The sequence below is a fragment of the Letharia columbiana genome, assembly GCF_014066305.1.
Source record: "Letharia columbiana isolate WasteWater2 chromosome Unknown Sc0000013_s0, whole genome shotgun sequence".
Taxonomy (NCBI): Eukaryota; Fungi; Ascomycota; class Lecanoromycetes; order Lecanorales; family Parmeliaceae; genus Letharia; species Letharia columbiana.
Genome location: NW_023501052.1, coordinates 172,628 through 189,715, shown reverse-complemented (window position 1 = coordinate 189,715; position 17,088 = coordinate 172,628). Strand labels below are relative to the sequence as shown.

General features: G+C 49.0%; 8 protein-coding genes across 8 annotated transcripts; 4 read left to right on the top strand and 4 right to left on the bottom strand.

Annotated features, from left to right (window-relative positions):
- Positions 1-207: 207 nt before the first annotated feature.
- On the top strand, positions 208-1,539 carry HO173_004986 (uncharacterized protein; the record flags this gene model as incomplete). The annotated part of the gene is made up of 5 exons (XM_037306904.1): positions 208-248; positions 337-560; positions 635-1,038; positions 1,141-1,374; positions 1,423-1,539. 5 exons carry the CDS (start codon positions 208-210, stop codon positions 1,537-1,539), a joined length of 1,020 nt encoding a protein of 339 aa, XP_037166028.1.
- A 473-nt stretch (positions 1,540-2,012) lies between these two features.
- HO173_004985 (uncharacterized protein) lies at positions 2,013-4,562 on the top strand (the record flags this gene model as incomplete). The annotated part of the gene is made up of 3 exons (XM_037306903.1): positions 2,013-2,109; positions 3,656-4,088; positions 4,274-4,562. The coding sequence occupies 3 exons, from the start codon at positions 2,013-2,015 to the stop codon at positions 4,560-4,562; spliced, it is 819 nt and encodes a 272-aa protein (XP_037166027.1).
- Positions 4,563-5,466: 904 nt separating this feature from the next.
- HO173_004984 (uncharacterized protein) lies at positions 5,467-5,958 on the bottom strand (the record flags this gene model as incomplete). Its single annotated transcript, XM_037306902.1, has 1 exon — positions 5,467-5,958. One exon carries the CDS (start codon positions 5,956-5,958, stop codon positions 5,467-5,469), a length of 492 nt encoding a protein of 163 aa, XP_037166026.1.
- Positions 5,959-6,632: 674 nt separating this feature from the next.
- HO173_004983 (uncharacterized protein) lies at positions 6,633-8,270 on the bottom strand (the record flags this gene model as incomplete). Its single annotated transcript, XM_037306901.1, has 4 exons — positions 6,633-7,314; positions 7,381-7,782; positions 8,022-8,196; positions 8,252-8,270. The coding sequence occupies 4 exons, from the start codon at positions 8,268-8,270 to the stop codon at positions 6,633-6,635; spliced, it is 1,278 nt and encodes a 425-aa protein (XP_037166025.1).
- A 784-nt stretch (positions 8,271-9,054) lies between these two features.
- Positions 9,055-9,682, top strand: HO173_004982 (uncharacterized protein; the record flags this gene model as incomplete). The annotated part of the gene is made up of 2 exons (XM_037306900.1): positions 9,055-9,121; positions 9,171-9,682. 2 exons carry the CDS (start codon positions 9,055-9,057, stop codon positions 9,680-9,682), a joined length of 579 nt encoding a protein of 192 aa, XP_037166024.1.
- A 546-nt stretch (positions 9,683-10,228) lies between these two features.
- Positions 10,229-12,867, top strand: HO173_004981 (uncharacterized protein; the record flags this gene model as incomplete). The annotated part of the gene is made up of 3 exons (XM_037306899.1): positions 10,229-10,322; positions 10,372-12,339; positions 12,398-12,867. 3 exons carry the CDS (start codon positions 10,229-10,231, stop codon positions 12,865-12,867), a joined length of 2,532 nt encoding a protein of 843 aa, XP_037166023.1.
- A 340-nt stretch (positions 12,868-13,207) lies between these two features.
- On the bottom strand, positions 13,208-14,669 carry HO173_004980 (uncharacterized protein; the record flags this gene model as incomplete). Its single annotated transcript, XM_037306898.1, has 3 exons — positions 13,208-13,650; positions 13,717-14,137; positions 14,190-14,669. The coding sequence occupies 3 exons, from the start codon at positions 14,667-14,669 to the stop codon at positions 13,208-13,210; spliced, it is 1,344 nt and encodes a 447-aa protein (XP_037166022.1).
- Positions 14,670-15,072: 403 nt separating this feature from the next.
- HO173_004979 (uncharacterized protein) lies at positions 15,073-16,569 on the bottom strand (the record flags this gene model as incomplete). The annotated part of the gene is made up of 3 exons (XM_037306897.1): positions 15,073-15,512; positions 15,616-16,428; positions 16,488-16,569. 3 exons carry the CDS (start codon positions 16,567-16,569, stop codon positions 15,073-15,075), a joined length of 1,335 nt encoding a protein of 444 aa, XP_037166021.1.
- Between the last annotated feature and the right edge of the window lie 519 nt (positions 16,570-17,088).

Genomic DNA, 17,088 nt, shown 5'->3' with positions numbered 1-17,088 from the left:
TAGCGCTCTGCAGGACTTCCTGGTACCGACCTCCGTAAGCGGTAAAGAAGTCCCCTTATCACCGATTTATTATTAAAGTAAAGCCGGGCGGATATGCCTCCGCGATAAATACCTCGTACGACAGTCTCATCTATCCTTCCCCTTCCTTGCCCTTTCTCTTGTACAGAGATATCTCCTTACCCGTCATTTGAGACAACGTCCTGCATTATGTCGAAGCCCAAGGTCCTATTGCTTGGAGATATTGAACAGTAGGGTCCCATACCTCACCAATCGTCTACCATGTCCCGTTTATTCTGTAGCCCTCTAGAGACCTGCATTGACCATGAAAATCTTCAGTCCATCCGCCAAAGAATCCTTTGAATCCCTTTCCTCAATCGCACAACTCGTCACACCGAACTCCGACAATCCTTCAGACTTCCTAAAAGAATGCCGCAGCGGCGCTTTCAATGGCGTGAGAGCGGCCTACAGGACATTCAATAGCGTCAAGATCACAGGAAGAATTGAGGGTGAGGTATGCGAAGAGTTGGGAAAGGCGGGCTTAAGATTCTTGGCGCACAATGGTGGGTGAGAGGTTGGTGTTTATCAAAGAGGGTCGTCCAGTTCCACCTGTGCTAATACATTCTTCCTCCACCAGGCGCGGGGTACGACCAGTGCGATATTCCCGACTGCACCAAAGCGGGGATTCACGTGTCTAATGTCCCGACTGCCGTCGACGCAGCAACTGCTGATACTTCCCTCTTCCTTATGCTTGGTGCTCTCCGAATGTTCGCCTCCCCTCTCATAAACCTGCGTAAGGGCGAATTTCGTGGGAAGACTCCACCGCCTCTGGGGCATGATCCAGAGGGCAAATTATTAGGTATTGTAGGTATGGGAGGAATAGGAAGAGATTTCAAGAAGAAGGCGGAAGCACTGGGAATGAATGTGCAATATCACAACAGGAGCAAGCTGAGCGATGAGATGAGCGGAGGGGCGAAGTATGTTGGGTTTGAGGAGCTTTTGGAGACGAGTGATGTCATAAGTTTGAATGTGCCTTTGAATGTAAGTTTCCGCTTTTGCTGAGACAGATTTGTCCTTCTGCTGTGTTCGGCCACACCTGCCCTGAAACTATCCATCCTCCTCTCTTGACTAACACCACTCCAGAAATCAACCCATCACATGATATCAACGCCGCAATTTTCAAAGATGAAAGATGGCGTTGTGATGGTCAACACTGCTCGCGGTGCTGTCATTGACGAGGCCGCTCTTGTCAAGGCTCTTAGTCATGGCAAAGTGTTCTCCGCTGGCTTGGACGTTTACGAGGAAGAGCCAAAGATACATCAAGGACTGGTGGACAATCCACATGTACTGCTACTACCTCACATGGGCACATGGACCGTGAGTGTCACCGCTGGAATTACATATAATATGCTGACGTAATCGAAGTATGAGACGCAAGAAAAGATGGAACACTTTGTTGTTGACAATGTTAGAAGTGCTCTTGAGGCGGGGAAATTGAAGAGCCCAGTCCATGAGCAGAAAGACATGCCTCTGAAAGATTAGGTACCAAAATGGGCGTCTTTTTGAGACGCAAAACGGAGCAAGGTGTAGAAAGAGATAAGTGTCCGTAGATGTCTAACACGAATCGGAACATTGGTGTCAATCAATATCAAACGAAGGAGAGCACGGTCTCTGCCATCATGTAGCAGCTAACTCGACTTGGTCAAGGTTTTTATGCTGAGGATCTGTGGATTTCTCCTCAATGTATCATCACTCATTTGGCTACGGCTCCCTACTGAGTGTCTTTTTCTCGGAATGCATTCTGTATTGTTGACTTAGACCTGTGTACGGCTAGGAATGCTCGCTTAAGCTTTTGATCCGTGCGGTCTTACGCTAAGGTCACTAACTGATTCATACAATACCATTGAGTCTGAACCGCTGGGCTCCATCGGATTGGTGCGAGGCTTCCCTTTGTCTACTTGCTCATCGATGCTTCCAAATGCTACAGCTACCAAACACATCCCGTTGACCTCATCATGCTGTCGTGCAGTCTAAGTATTTCACCGCCGCAGCCACGGTCTTCGCTGCCACCGTTGAATCGGCATTTGCATGACCTATTGCAAGACTCGAAAGGTGATCGTCTCCAGTCGCGGCAGCGACGTATCGCCATGCGCTAAATCGGCCATGAGAAGGGGTCAAACCAGGCAACTCCTCGGCTTAATTTAGTTCTTCCTTACTGGGTCGAGCAAGTTGAGTGACGAAATGCAGAATGACCTCTTCGGTCTCGAACAAGTCACTGACTATTCAGCCAAGCTCACTGAGTTCAGCATTGAATTCACAGGGTAAAAAAGGAAGTATTGTTTTCTCTGAACACCTTTCGTGCTCACAAGAATTTCATCGCATGGCAGATACATATTGAGTTTGGGATGTTTAGTAATTGTACTTCATCGGAGCTTTCCAAAATGCCCAGATTGATTGTGGTGGTCTGTCGCAGAGCCAGACATAAAGGGATCTATGAATTTGTTCATGTCTTCCTCGGTCTACTAGTGGTGATGTCGGAGGTGAAAAGTCTACGGGGAGTGTGCTGGCTAAGTATTCCGTGAAGCTAGGAGGTCAGTTGATTTCCTGTTCTCTCTTGCTGTCTAACTACTCTAACGTATGCTAAGGAGACGAAACAGAAGCACTGATCGGTTGAGAAACAACGACTGTGTCTCCACAAGTAACTTTTAGAGCACGCTTCTCAAAACACTCAAGCTTACTTTGTCAACTTGACAACCGGTATCCACGAGCTAAAGCGTCAGCGCCAGAATCTTACGGCTACCATCTCTAGTCTTTCTTCCGTTTGACATGCTTTGGAGCCAAGGCTCAGTCAAAAGTTGTTCAACGTCAGTGTTTAGCCCAACTCCGACTCAAGGTATTTTCAAGTCTTCATACAGTCTGGGCAGGCATTGGGGTTTGAAACCGTAATTTTTTGAAGAATTAGGCTTGACCTGCTGATATTACCCAAGATATCAAGATGTTGCGCTGGTGTCTTTGGGTCGATTCGAGCTTGATAGCATTTTCTGTCCCCCTCCAGCTGCAGGATTACCCACTTTGACTTCTGCTCTCTACCAACGCCAATCATCTGTTACCATGCTGAGATCCAGCGTTCGCTGCACCTTTCACTGTGGTTGGTGTTCTCATCTGGGGTTCAGACTTGATATTCTCTTCGTTTCGACATTCTCGACTATCTCATCCTCACCATCCGTCCATTCGCTCTCTCTCTCTCTTTCATGTGTCAAGTCCACCATCCATCTGTCCTCCTGTTTTTTTTCACATGCATCTACATATATATATGCAGCTCGTTTTGCTTCCTATAATAATTTTCGATTGCATGCTTTGATGAAAAGATTTGTCTTGAATGCAGATCTCAGGCGTTCAGGGTGAGATTTTAGGTCATCATTCATTCCTCGTTCTTTTTCGAACCTTTGAGAAAGGCAGGCAAGACATCTCGGCTTACTTTCAGTTCACAGCTCACACTCCTAGAATCCGCTTACAGTGGCCACAAGCCGTGCAGCCCCTGAGGAGCCTAATTCTTCCTTCAGGATCCTTGACTGCTATCCACGTATCGATCACTAGCTTACAGTCTACTGTTGAGTACAGACCGCGTAGGTCTCATCCATCCTTACATTCTGCACAGATTACATCATGTCCAAATCCAAACAAACTGGGCTGTCGGTAGTAGAACCATTCTTGATCAGACTTGCACATGAGAACCTTGGACCTTTACGCCATCCTCTCGACTTTCAGGGTAAAAGACAGAGTTATATCAGGATTGCTGCAGAAGACAACTTCTCTGTTTCTTCTGAACACACTAGAGTTCACCGAGATGCACTCAACCGAGGAATGATCAATGTCAATGTCCAATCGGACCCCTGGGAAGCGGTGACGATGCCGCGTCGACACAGCCAAAGTAACGAGGATGATGGGAAGAGCAAGAAGGCGAATAAGACGGCGGCCAGTGAGGTCATGAAGCGCATCGAGGTCGTCGATCCTAATGATATTAAGATCATCAAGCGCTACGACAATAACATTGGTATCGTTCCGATCGAAGTCTTGTCTTGTCAACAACCGTGCGGGAATCACGGCACATGTTGTGTCATCGCCATCTCATAGTCAATGGGTCAATGATGTAGCAATCGATGCGCATTTGACGTTGATCTGACATACCTCTAATGGCCTTCTTCCGAGACGGTGCCGAGCTTCCCAAGTCGCCCAGACACCATGCATGAAGCTTCCAAATGAGTCGTTACCTTAGACGTAGTGTACTATCATTTGACGAGAAACCTTTCCGACGAGCATGGCCTCCTGCGCGCTTTCCACAGAACGACACTGCGGACTCTGGCGACCTTGCGATGGCCACGCACCAGCTCGTCTTGTCTATGTTCGGCACTGTAAACGTCGAAAACACCTCCTTGGAAAGCGTTACCTTTGAGTCCTTCATCTCCGCCATCATCAAGATGCTGGAGGATTTGCTGAACTACGGCAACGAATACTTTAGACTCGATCAAAGACAGTCTGGAAGTTATGTGAGCGCTTTGAACTAGGAGGCGATTGCGGAAGAGTTCCAAAGGAGTCCAGCTATGGATGGGGCGAAGTCGTGGATCAGTGCAGGGCTTCGTATGATAGTGAAGCAGATGGCGGAGAAGGATTCGGGGTTTCTGGGTAAGCTATGGAATTGCTAGTTCTTTGGTTTCCATTTCAGGCAAGTTCGGTGATGCTAGGCTCAGAGCTTGATTCTTTGCTACAATTCTAACGACTTTACGACATCATGCTGGTTTTCCTTTTGCTTGGAGGAGGAGGGGTCGCTCATATGGCAGATGGTGCTACTTCATCAGCCTTTGTCAATCTCGCATGGTAGCTCGCATATCAAAAGGGGGCGCTTGTGGAAGTGGCAATAGCCACCTCCAAGGAAGTGGCGTTTTGCTAGCAATACGATCATCTTTACACACCACGAGAACGACTTCCTCAAAGCTAAGCGGCGTCATCGAGATGATGGGAGAGTTCCAAGGATCGATGTAGGCTAGATTAGCTGCAGAAGAGGAAGAAAATCGATGTGACGTATCTATTAGGCTTCACGCCCCTGGTACTTGCCATTCTGCCCCCTTGAACTAAGACTATCTTTCAGCATCCAAGCCGATTTCCTAAGGCCTGCCTTGGCTCAAAGAGTGGGATGGTGGGCAATCACATTGGAGGGTCTGCCCATGATGTACTTGCGCCGCTAGCGGAGCAAATTCTGATTCAGCAACTATCTCAGGGATAGACCCCCTTATTTGACGATTTGCGGCTGCCTGTAAACCATATCAAACAAAACACAGACCCTGAGTCTGAACCCAATGCCCTCGTGGTTTGAGACGGTCTACATGACACCGCAGCTGCTATCAGAGTTTGGTGCCCCTCGCAGGAAGTATGCTCCGACGTTCTTTCTTGAGCAGTACTGCCTCCACTCCGTCAGTCTGCTGATGTAGTATCATCTCTTGCACAATCAGGAAAATTGGCAATCTCTCGACCTCCTTGTGTCACATACACATGGATGTGTGGCGTAAAGTCTGGTGGCCAGTCGAGTAAAATATGATTTACCGTCTGAATTCTTTCGTTTGCGTACCTGATGGCTTGGAGCACCATAGCATCACTGGTCAGTGCTGGCTCAAGTGTACGGTCAGCAAAGCCCGTGCACTCACAATATCGACCGTCCGTGCGGCGAAGAACTCCAACCAGCTTGATGTGCTCTTTGAATATGCCCGGCAACGGATAATAGTTGTTAAACCTTCTGACCTTCCTGAGGTGCATCAGGTCAGTGTTCGCCTTGTACAAAGCATAGAATTCGGTCAGGACGAGATCGATACCGCAAGGCACGATGGATACTTCGCATAAGACCATGTTCCTCAACGGGAAGTATATCTGCGAAAGAGGCAGCCCAATATGGAGTTTTGTGGCCATCATTAAGGTCATCTAGCCGGCGCTAAAACATGTCATCTGTCGGTAATGCCATATTTAGGAAGCATTCGGGGTACTTAACTATTGAGCAGCTTTCCTCAAACGAATCAAGAACGTCCCAGATGTCGATATCCTTAGTCTCGCTTGGAAAGGGTCTGCAAAAAAATTAATCCCTGCCGCCGTTGTACTCTCGCACCTAGATATGAAGGCATACCCGACTATCGAGCACACCGTGCGAGCCAACTCCATACTCATTTATGGGACGGATGGTGGAATTATGTTGTGAAAAGAGAAATAGAAAACACCCAGGAGATCAGCCTTTGGCTATCGACTCTTTGCTCAAAAAAATTCATACTGCTGCCACTGACACTTTTCGTCCAATTTCGAGACAGGCAGCTTGACACCCGATACGATAACGACAAGCTATTGAGGAAAGCAATACGCACGAGGACTCTAAGAGGCATTCGGAAGGACTAAAGCTTTCGAAATATCCTTTATCGTGTCCTTGTTTTCCACTCGTCAAACAGAGGTACAGTCTTGGTGACAGACCGACCTAGACTGCCAATGAATAGTGGTGCAAATCGGGCACACTTGCAAGCTGACAACTACTCCCTAATGTACACAGCACCGTTCTATACCATCGTCCATTATCTATACACTCCACTGTCGATTTTTAAAAGTCAGGCAGCCTTGCCGCTGACCCTACCAGACCTCCGTCGCTCAGTCTTCTCGGGTTCCGGTTCACCATGGTTTCCATTTGTATCAGCCTTTGCCTTGCTCGGCTTCTTCGGCTCCATAGCTCCATTGGTGTCGGCTTTGTTATTCGATTTCCGCTTCTTGATCGCCGGCTTGCTCGCTTCCTCATTGGGCTCGTGGCTATTTACAGTAGGCTCTTCGTCTTTTGTCTTGAGAGTACGCTTCTTTGCTTTTGAGCCTTTTTTCGCTGGCTCGACCTCTATCTCGTCTGTCTCCACTTCCTTGGGGTTCAAAACCTTCTTGCTGCCCTTCGGTTTCGCTTTCTTTTCACCATCCGCATCTTCTGTGTCCGCTTCATTCTTGACGTCTCCCGCCACCGGTCCTGTCTTCTTCTGCACGCTCGGGACCACGCAGCTGGTCCTCCCTCCCACTGTTAGGAAGACAAATTTCAAACCGTTGGGCAAGGTTGTCGAGCTGTCTTTCTTTCCTTTACCCCATCGATGTTTGAAGAGCCACTCCTCGGGAAATTTGCTAGAGTCTGCCAGATTGTCCACAGCGAAAGAGCAAACGTAGTGGATGGATTTGTGAAGTTGTTTGATTTGGGCAGGAGTCAGGGTGTTACTGTACTGTTCGGGGTGAATTCTCGAATCGTACATGATTTCGTCCCTGCCGATCAAATTAGCGTCCATAGCAAGACCATAGGAATCTTGATTGCAATCAAGAAGCACGCACCCAACCCAATTGCCAATACCACTAATATTTGCTTGATCTAACAGAAGTGCCTTGACTGGAACTCGTTTGCTTCCTAGCTTTTCAGCTAGCCACTCCTCTGTCACAATACCCTTATCAATGACGGGATCAGGACCGTTCTCCAGAAGCGGCGAGACATTCCGTATTTGATCAGCAGCACAGTCGATGAGTCGAATTCTTGCAAATCTCCGCAAGTCAACGAATGCAGCTTCGCATTTTGGCTCTTCAGCGGTCTCGAGTGCAAATTTCCAGTACTTAGGCGGCCAGTCTGGCGATTCTACGGGCTTTGCAGGCTTGTAGTAGGCTGTTTCTTCATCCCTGATCTTGAGCCAGCCTGCCATTCCAAAGTGCATTAAGGGGTGCGGAGGTGATGACATAACCATCCTGTACAGATCACTTAGAACCAAGTCCATGTGAAACCTAGACTACGGTGCTCAAGCTGAAGAGAGACGATGAGGACGACCTGATTCAACCAGCCTGATTTCGATATATCTTGCACATACAGGACGAATTAACAAAATGAGAGCCCAGACCGTAAAATATTGGTGGATATTCCAGTATGAAAATGAACCATCAGGCGTGATGGCAACTTGACATCTATGTATGAGGCGGCTGGAACTTACCAAAAGTACTTGCCCTGCTGTTTGGCATCTACAACCTTCTTGCCCGTTAAAGCCTTCTCGAATGCTTCAGCTGAACATCCCACCTTGCCGTAGACATTCTCATCGTGCTGGGCTTTCACTTTAGCCAATGTCTTCCCGACAAGATGTTTATGTATGTAGTTGACGATACGAGCGACTTGCCACCATGATGTCAGCATTGATTCGGTCTTCGGAGAATGCAATGGTAATACCTTCGCCAATTTCAGGCATCTTGAAGGTCAAATCCAGGCGAAAAACGTGTAGACTGGGGCGCTTGAATCACGAGACTGCTCGTGGACTGAAACAAATCTTGAGTCTCAAATGGTAAGATTCGCTCTCTTCAAGATGCACGCAACGCGATTTAATTTTGTGTGGCAGGCAGAAGGTGGATTCGAGCGACAACGGTTTCTTAGCTTCCCAGACGTTCAGTGAGACTAGCATCTACGCTGATATCATGCTTACCAAGGAGTTGGAAAGGGTCTGTCCCAATGCCAAACCAATATTAAGAACGCGTCGTCAATCCCGCTCGAATCTCGCCAAGACCTCGCGTAGCGCATATATCAATCATTCGCAATTTCGCGGTGATTTCGCACCCCCATCTAAGCGTCGCAGGCAACCCCTTGCAGATATTTATTCCTAGCTAGGCCTGCGCCAAAAGTCCGCGCCAAGATGTCGAATGACGCCCTCTCCGCGGCTCGCCTAAAGGATGAGCGCGCTTAATCTAGCTGAATTATTGCCATCTCTTGGCAGCATCATCGCAGGCGTCCAAAAAGACTTCATTTGATGTGATTTTGGTTTCAAGCATATATACCATTCTCCTTTGTTTTTGCACACCATTTTCCAGTGTCAACTACCTCTGCGGATCACCAGCTACGGGCAAGTCCTGCGAAGTCAGCGTGCCCAACATTTCCTCAGTAGCTGGACATTGTTCAAGGTGGCGGGGCTCTTCTGGGTCACAGTGAAGAGTGAAAAGCAGCGCGAGAAGCACACTGCTCCTATTCAAGCGCATAAGAGGATGTCAGAGCCTCCAAGCCGACCGAATCTCACACCGCAATTTTGCTTCAATCAGACAGCACTTCAAGGTAGGCTCGAGCAGGCAACATTTGCAGACTTTGGCTGACAGTCTCCCAGACTTCCTCCGACTATCTAGGGGCATGATTGATGATTCCATAATACAGAACCTCAATGCTTTGATGACACCCTCGAGGAAACCATGGGATCCAGCTACTACGTCAGAACGGCAGATACGGCCTGTTGAGAGACGGCCTACAGATCCACAAGCATGTCAAAGCTTCAAGAATGAGGTGCTCTTCCGAAGTTGGCAGACGAGATCTGATGTTCTCAACTATTGTGCAGGCGTCGCCTTGGATCCAAGTGACCCTGATCTAGCTCTGAAGCAGGTTGAGTCGGCAAAGGAAAGGGAACGGGTGGTAGATGAGCGCCTTGACCCATATTCGGCGCGCTTCTTTCCGAGAGAAGCAAGGACGGAGCTACTGGCGAATCTCATCAGGAATGAAAGGAGCGTAGAGGGCATCATAAGATCACGAACGTGGAGTCTGGTGTCAGAAAGATGCGGTGACCCCGGGACCGGGTGGGAGGAAGCGTTGAACAAGTGGAGACATGACAGAGAAGCTGATCGATAGGGATTATGCTGGTGTAAGTGTATCAGAGGTGGTATAAGCATGATGAGAGCATTAGCGACGGCGTCACTGGCTCAATGCCATGCAGTGGCACTTTGATGGTTTATGGACAATCCACTTTGGAGTTTAATTTAGAAGCTTGTGTATAGTAAGATATGTCAAATCAAGTGACATATAATAATTCAGGTCTTCGTGAAGCGACAGTAGGCACAAAAATTTCCTTGGCTGCTGCGGGTAAATTCTCGCTTATGCCCGATTCTGCGGAGCTGCGGTGTTGCAAGAACCTTACATCTATCATTGCCTAATGGTCTAGGCTTGTAGATAGGATTGTCGTTATAGAGTGTTTGCTTCACACGGAAGAAAGGATTCGTCAGAAAGACTAATGGCATGCTCGAGAGATTTTGAATCAGGGCAGTTCAACTTACAGGGCCATCCCGAGCACTGGCCCTGTTCTCCATACTGAGACAGCTGCTTGAAAAAAGCAGAAAATACCCATATATCATCCCTCACCGAATTCTGCTATTTTACAGCTCTCACCATTAGCTCAACATGGCTCCGCCTCCCCCACAGCCATTGGCCTCGAAAGAGCGCTCGCTTTTCACCCAGGTGGTCAAGAACTACGAGAACAAACAGTACAAGAAAGGTAGGCGAGAAGCTGGAAAAGAGGTGTGCTAGGCTGACCGCTTCAAAAGGTCTGAAAGCTGCTGACCAGATCCTACGAAAAAGCCCTGATCATGGCGACACCATCGCCATGAAAGCGCTCATCATCAACTCGCAGGGGAACTCCGAGGAAGCATTTGCATTGGCGAAAGTGGCACTTAAAAACTCCATGAAATCGCATGTCTGTTGGCACGTCTACGGTCTTCTTTACCGGTCAGCCAAAAACTTCGAAGAGGCAATCAAAGCATACAAATTTGCGCTGAAGCTGGAGCCGGAATCACAGCAGATACAGAAGGACTTGGCTTTGCTGCAAATACAGATGCGAGATTACCAAGGTTACTTACAGAGCCGACGAGCAATCTTACAACAGCGGACTGGTTGGAGGCAGAATTGGACGGCGCTGGCAGTCGCACAGCATCTAGCAGGGGATCTTGCCAATGCGGAGAGGACCTTGACGACCTACGAAGAGACTCTGAAGTCTCCGCCACCGAAGACCGACACCGAGCACGCCGAGGCTATCTTGTACAAGAATTCTATAATCGCGGAGATGGGCGAGAAGGAGCGTGCTTTGGAGCACTTGGACGCAGCAGCAAAGAACAATCCAGACCGGACATCAGTGATGGAGCTACGGGCGCAATACCTACTTAACTTGGGTAGGAAAGAAGAGGCAGCAAAGGCGTATCATCTGTTGCTGAAACGCAACGCAGAGTACCGAGCGTATTTTGAAGGACTTGAAGAGGCCTTGGGGCTCGATAAGTCCAACGTCGAAGAACTTAGAAAGCTGTACGGAGACGTTGCAAAAGACAATCCCAGAGGAGATGCTGCGACGAGGATACCCCTGGAGTTTCTGGAGGGTGATGAGTTTCGCGAAGCTGCCGACCAGTACCTGCAACGTATGCTGCATAAGGGCGTCTGGTCGACCTTCAACAATGTGAAAGCTTTATACTCCGACTCTCAAAAGCGGGACACGATACAGGATTTGGTAGAGGGTTATGCAGCTGGCATGCTCAATACCCAAGCTAACGGATCAGCTGAAAGGCAAATCAATGGCGACTCAGACCTGTTCACACCTTCCGTACGATACTTTCTAGCTCAGCATTACAACTATCGTTTGAGTCGGGACTTGCCAAAAGCCATGAAATACATTGATGAGGCCCTAAGCTCGGCACCAGAATCTGTGGAGTACCATATGACGAAAGCTAGGATATGGAAACATTACGGCAACCTCCAGAAAGCTGCAGAGTTGATGGAGGAAGGCAGGACACTGGACGTCAGAGATCGATATATCAATACTAAGGCCGCGAAGTATCAACTACGAAATAATGAGAACGAAGCAGCTATCCAAAACATGGGCAAATTCACAAGGAACGAAGCTTTGGGTGGACCTCTTGGAGATCTCCATGACATGCAGTGTGTTTGGTACATAACAGAAGACGGCGAATCATATATACGTCAAGGCAACCTCGGTCTAGCTCTGAAAAGATTCACGTCCATCTCCACAATTTTTGAGATATGGCAAGAAGATCAATTTGATTTCCATAGCTTTTCGTTGCGAAAGGGTCAAATCCGAGCATACGTTGATATGATGAGGTGGGAGGACCATCTTCGAGAACATCCTTTCTTCACGCGTGCTGCGGTCTCGGCTGCACGGATATACGTAATGCTCCATGATCAACCCGATCTTGCTCATGCTAAGATGACCAACGGAGTGAACGGAGAGAAGATGGATAGTGCGGAACGTAAGAAAGCGCAGAAAAAGGCGAAGAAGGACCAGGAGAAGCAGGCTAAAGAGGAAGCGGAGAGAAAGGACTCCAAGAAGCCTGGAGCCGTTGATCAGAACGGCGATCCTAAGAAAGAGGATAAAGACCCCAAAGGCGAGAAGCTGTTGCAGACGTCGGAGCCTCTAGTAGAGGCTATGAAGTTCGTCACGCCACTTCTTGAGTTCAGCCCAAAGAACATAAAGGCCCAGCAGGTGGGTTTCGAGGTGTTCCTCCGGCGAAGTAAGTGCACGCCAAGGCCAGTATTGCAAGTTCGATGAAGGACTAATTCGCTTGACAGAGAAATACCTGCTTGCGCTCCGCACTCTCCTAGCATCCAACGCCCTCTCGTCCTCAGACCCAACTACCCACGAACAAGCCATTCGCCTTGGACACACCTTCCGTACACAGACCGAACCACCGGACCGCAAAGTTCAAGAAGTTATCGCTGCCGAATTTGACCCAGTTCTTCCCGCCACTGCCGACCTCTCGAAACACAACGATGACTTCCTGCAAAAACACCATAAGAGTGCCCCGCATGTGCAAGCATGCCTAAAAGTGAGGCAACTTCTGGATCCGAGCAGTAGCGACAAGAACCAGCAGGATGTCATCAGGACGCTAGCACTTGAAGGGAGTAGTCTAGAGGATGCTGTACGAGGGTTGGAGCTGCTGAAAGAATGGAAGGCAAAGGATCAGTACCGAGATGACTATCTGGCTGCGGCGCACGAAAGATGGCCTGAAGCTACCGCTTTTAAGAAGAAAGGAGACTGAACGTCCGACCCGGCTGGACAAATTCCGAAGGAAGAAAGAGGATTGCACTGGCGCAAGCGATGGACCGAAGTTGTATTTGGCGTGACTCTCTGCATCTTAATTGATCACATCTGCGATCTCAAGATGATCTTGGTGTACCTCAGATAGAACGGAAAGGAAAGTAAGAGAAAAAGAGGTGGAAGATGAACGTATGAAATGGACAAGTATGGTACCGCTGAAATACCCTAAAATTTACGCCGATGCTATGCAACCCTGCCCATGCTGCGCTCGTGTTGAGCTTGATACTCAGTGACCCGCTAGAATGCCAGCAGACGAATGCTCCCTCGCTATGCATCTACCCTCATCCCTCGGCATGCCCTGTAGGCCCCTGACTTGTATAATCAACACTAACGAACGCCCTATCTACCTCGCTTAAACCCTCCAAACAATACTGCAACGTCTCCGCTATATCATGCGCCCTACTCAACCTCGTCTCCTCTTTGAGCATAATGTCCATCTCAACCCACACTCCATCGCCCGCGTGGTAAGCCGTAATCGTTTTGTAGGCGTCTACGACGGGGGCGAAACGCCAGGCGAGGAACGTGACCTTTTTGAGGACGTTGGGGGAAACGGCGGAGCCGGTGAGGCGGGCGACGTTTTCGAAACAGGTTTCGGCCCAGTCGTAGATTATGAAGAGGGAGAGGAGGGCGGCGCCGACGGGGTCGAGCCACCAGAGGGAAAATTGGTGGCCGAGAAGGGGGAAGAGGAGGGAGAGGGTGTTGAAGACAACGTCGGTTTTGCAGTCTGAAAGGGTCTGTCAGAAGGGGTTTGAAGGGATTATTTTGGGAAAGATTGAGGGGGGGGTGGTACCTTGCGCCAATGCTTGAACCTGGGTGGTTTTGACGCGGATGCAACCGAACCAGATGATGCCCTTTATCACCACCGTAGCAACCAAGGCACCGATCGCCACGGGAGGTAGGGTCGCTGCATCCCTCGGCCCTCCGGGCAGCAGTTTTGTGACCGACTCTTGCAATATTTGAAGGAAAGAGACAATCATGATGATGGAGAACACGAGTATACCCAGTGGTTCTAGGCGACGCCGACCGACGGGGAATTTGTGCCGCAGCCGTCGAATCTTCCATTGGACGAGCTTGTTCGTGGTCCAGATGATCAAAGTGCACAGCAGATCAAGAGCGGAATCCACGAGGGAAGCTATGAGCGAGAGGGAGGAGGACGCGAAGGCGGCGATGATTTTGGCAGTGAGGAGGATTATGTTCGCAATTACGTTGATCTGAAGATGATCAGTGGAAAGACTCATAAGGGTAATAGCCGCATGACCGTACATTGATAGCCCACTTAGCCCTCCTCTCCCCAGTCTTCCTCCTTTCTCTCTCATCCTCCGGCAGCAAAGGATCAATATCGCCTTTGGTGGTTTTCAACGCCCCGCCGATCTCCGCAACCCCATCTCCATCAGCATCCTGCGGGTTCATTGAGTCCAGCACGTCATCAGCCATACTCATCACTAAGGTATCGACCTCGAGCCAGTCATTCAATCTCTCATTCTGCTGTTCATAGAAAGCCCGCACTTTCTTGTCCTTGATCTCATTCAGTTCCGAAATAGACTTGCGGTACTTTTCCAGCTCATCGCGATCGACGCCATCTTTCAACTTGCGCTTGAGCTCGCCATGAAAATCGTCATGGACAGCGGCATTTACAATGTCTTTGAATCGAGGTTTTCGGCGCGATGCACTGATGGCAGCTTCGAGATCATCAGGCTTGTAGTCTGAAGTTGCATGGCCGTTATTTAGGGGTTTGTGGACCATGATGATGATTGCTAAGGGGAGGTAAGGACAGGGGAAGGGAAATGAAAAATGCCATTGCCGCGAAAATGAGGAAACTTGTTTACGACATCGAATTTTGGACGGAATTAAGGCGTCGCGTGGGGAATTTAGTGCGCGGGAAGATCGGCGGTGCATTGCCCGTTCCTGAGATTTGTTTTGGCCAATCAGAGCAAAGGTCTAGAAAGACCTGCATGATAATGATAACTGCTATGTTCCATGCCATCGTCCTATTGAAAATATAATTAAGTAGCTGAGAGGGGAATTTCTTTAACCTGTATCCACTCAGCATCCAGGAATCGAAAGACTTGGTAGAATACATAAACTTAGTCCAGAAATGTTGACGCCGCCGCAATGCAAAAGCTCCTTCAACTGTACAGGTATATCATCACGCGCTTTCATCTCCCTCAAGACCCGTCTCCCACCCAGGCTTCTCTTTTGAACCCAAGCCAGCCCACTTCTTTGCCCTCTCTACATATCCTTCATCCTCTTGTCGTTTTGCCGCATCGAGCTTCGCCGCCTCTTCCTCTTGACCATTTCTCAGTTCGAAACATTTCATCCTACTCCCAATCCTTCCGTCAACAACCATCCTTTCCTGCCACACTCTCTCCCTCATATCTCCCTCCTCATTTGACTTCCAAGCGCTCTTATGCCACTCTGACTCTTCCTCCCTTAATACCACTTCTTGCTCCCACACTTCTTTTATTTGCGTGACAGCACTTTCAGTCTGGTCATTCATGCTGGGCGAGGCATCGTCGTCTGGGTCGGTGGCAGAAGCGAAGTCGGTGGATTGGGTAAATGGGCGTGAATGAGATGCGAGGACTAGAGCTGCAACAGAGGCGCCGGTGGCGTTAGCGAGGTGCCGCCGGGTGAGGAAGCGATGGATGCGTATAGGAAAGTTGAAGAAGCCGAGGAGGTGGGGAAGAGCGACGGGCAGTGATGGGGAGAGGGAAGTAGGGAGCGTGGGAGCCGCTCGCGAAGACGCATATTCGAAAGGCGTAATGTAAGGAGGCGTGATGGGTGGTATTTTCAGGCTTTCCAGTAGGCTTTTCAGACGGAAGTTCGGGCGTTGGTGGGTCGGTTTGGGGTGGAGAAGAGGAGGGTGTTCCTGAAGCTGGCATCTCTGGAAGGGGGGAGTCTGGAGAGTGAGGTGCCAGCGGTTGTAGATCTGTTGTTTCTGGTTCGGGAGGTTGAACTTCGTCTAAGGGTCCTAGCCAGCCCTCGTGAAGACCACGTATGTACTCCTTCCAGGTGTGTCTGCCCAGAACCAGATCGCCCTGCACGCCATCCCAATCCTTGATTCCAGCCATTTTCCGCATTTCCTGGTACAAATCTTCTTGGCTCTCTTCACTAGACTCAGCTTGCGAAGTCTCGCCATTTCGTTTTCGAAGTTTTCTTATCTTCTCCGCAAGTCCTGCCCTTACCTCTCCTTCTCTGCGGCCCTCAACGACATCCCAATCCATAGCTCCAGCCACCAATATAGGCTTAATATACTCATGAAAATGGTCTCGAGATACTCGAAGTCCATCCCCAGGTGGCGCGGTCAGAAAGATGGTGATTCTCCGGGGCATCATGTTGACAGGCAAAGGTTCTTGTGCGAGATGGGAGACCAAGGTGCACCATTTTCGCTGCGCTTTCCTCTTGTGATAGCGGTCATACAGAAGCGTCGAAGTGAAGGAGCCAGTTATCGTCCCAAAGATAAGCCAATTGCGAGAGGGTAGCTTGAATTTGAAATTTGGTAGTCCTGTATGTTTTTGGTTTATCAGCCTACTTCTCTTGATGGTCCTTTTAACGTTGACCCACCCATCATTCGAAGCGCTGGATTGCCCGCCGCCTTGGAAGAGGCGGCGGGGGAGGCATCTTTCGATGGAGGCTTCTCTGTCATGATTGAAGCACTCATCCAGGCCACCTCAAGCTGGGAACGAAAGTCATCATGCTCCAGCAGAAAAGTTTATTCGGGAGGTCTACCCCGAGATGGTCTAGATGCCGCAATGGCGCCGTCCCGAACCAGCGGAACACATGGCCGTCAATGCAATGTACTGTATGCGTCCTCCTGAATTATTTATTGTCATGGCCTCAAGCAGTCAGTGATCAGTAACTTACTCATCGCAAGTGAATATATATCTTTTACTTTGAATTCTTATGTAATTTTAGAAGTATAATTTTAGAAGTATGAAACTTAGCTACAGCTTGCCAATTGCCTCTATTATTATATCTCTCAATATTCTTGATCTTTCTTTCTGGGGGGCCCCCTGTGTACATGTAGAGTAGAAGTCGCTGTAGTAGTACTTGTCAATTGCTAGTATTGCTTGTATTTTGGCTTAGAAATTCCACACCGCTGTCTCTGATTGACCGGCAACTTATCCCGCAAAAGTATCACTTCTTCCTTCTTCGCGACCAAAAT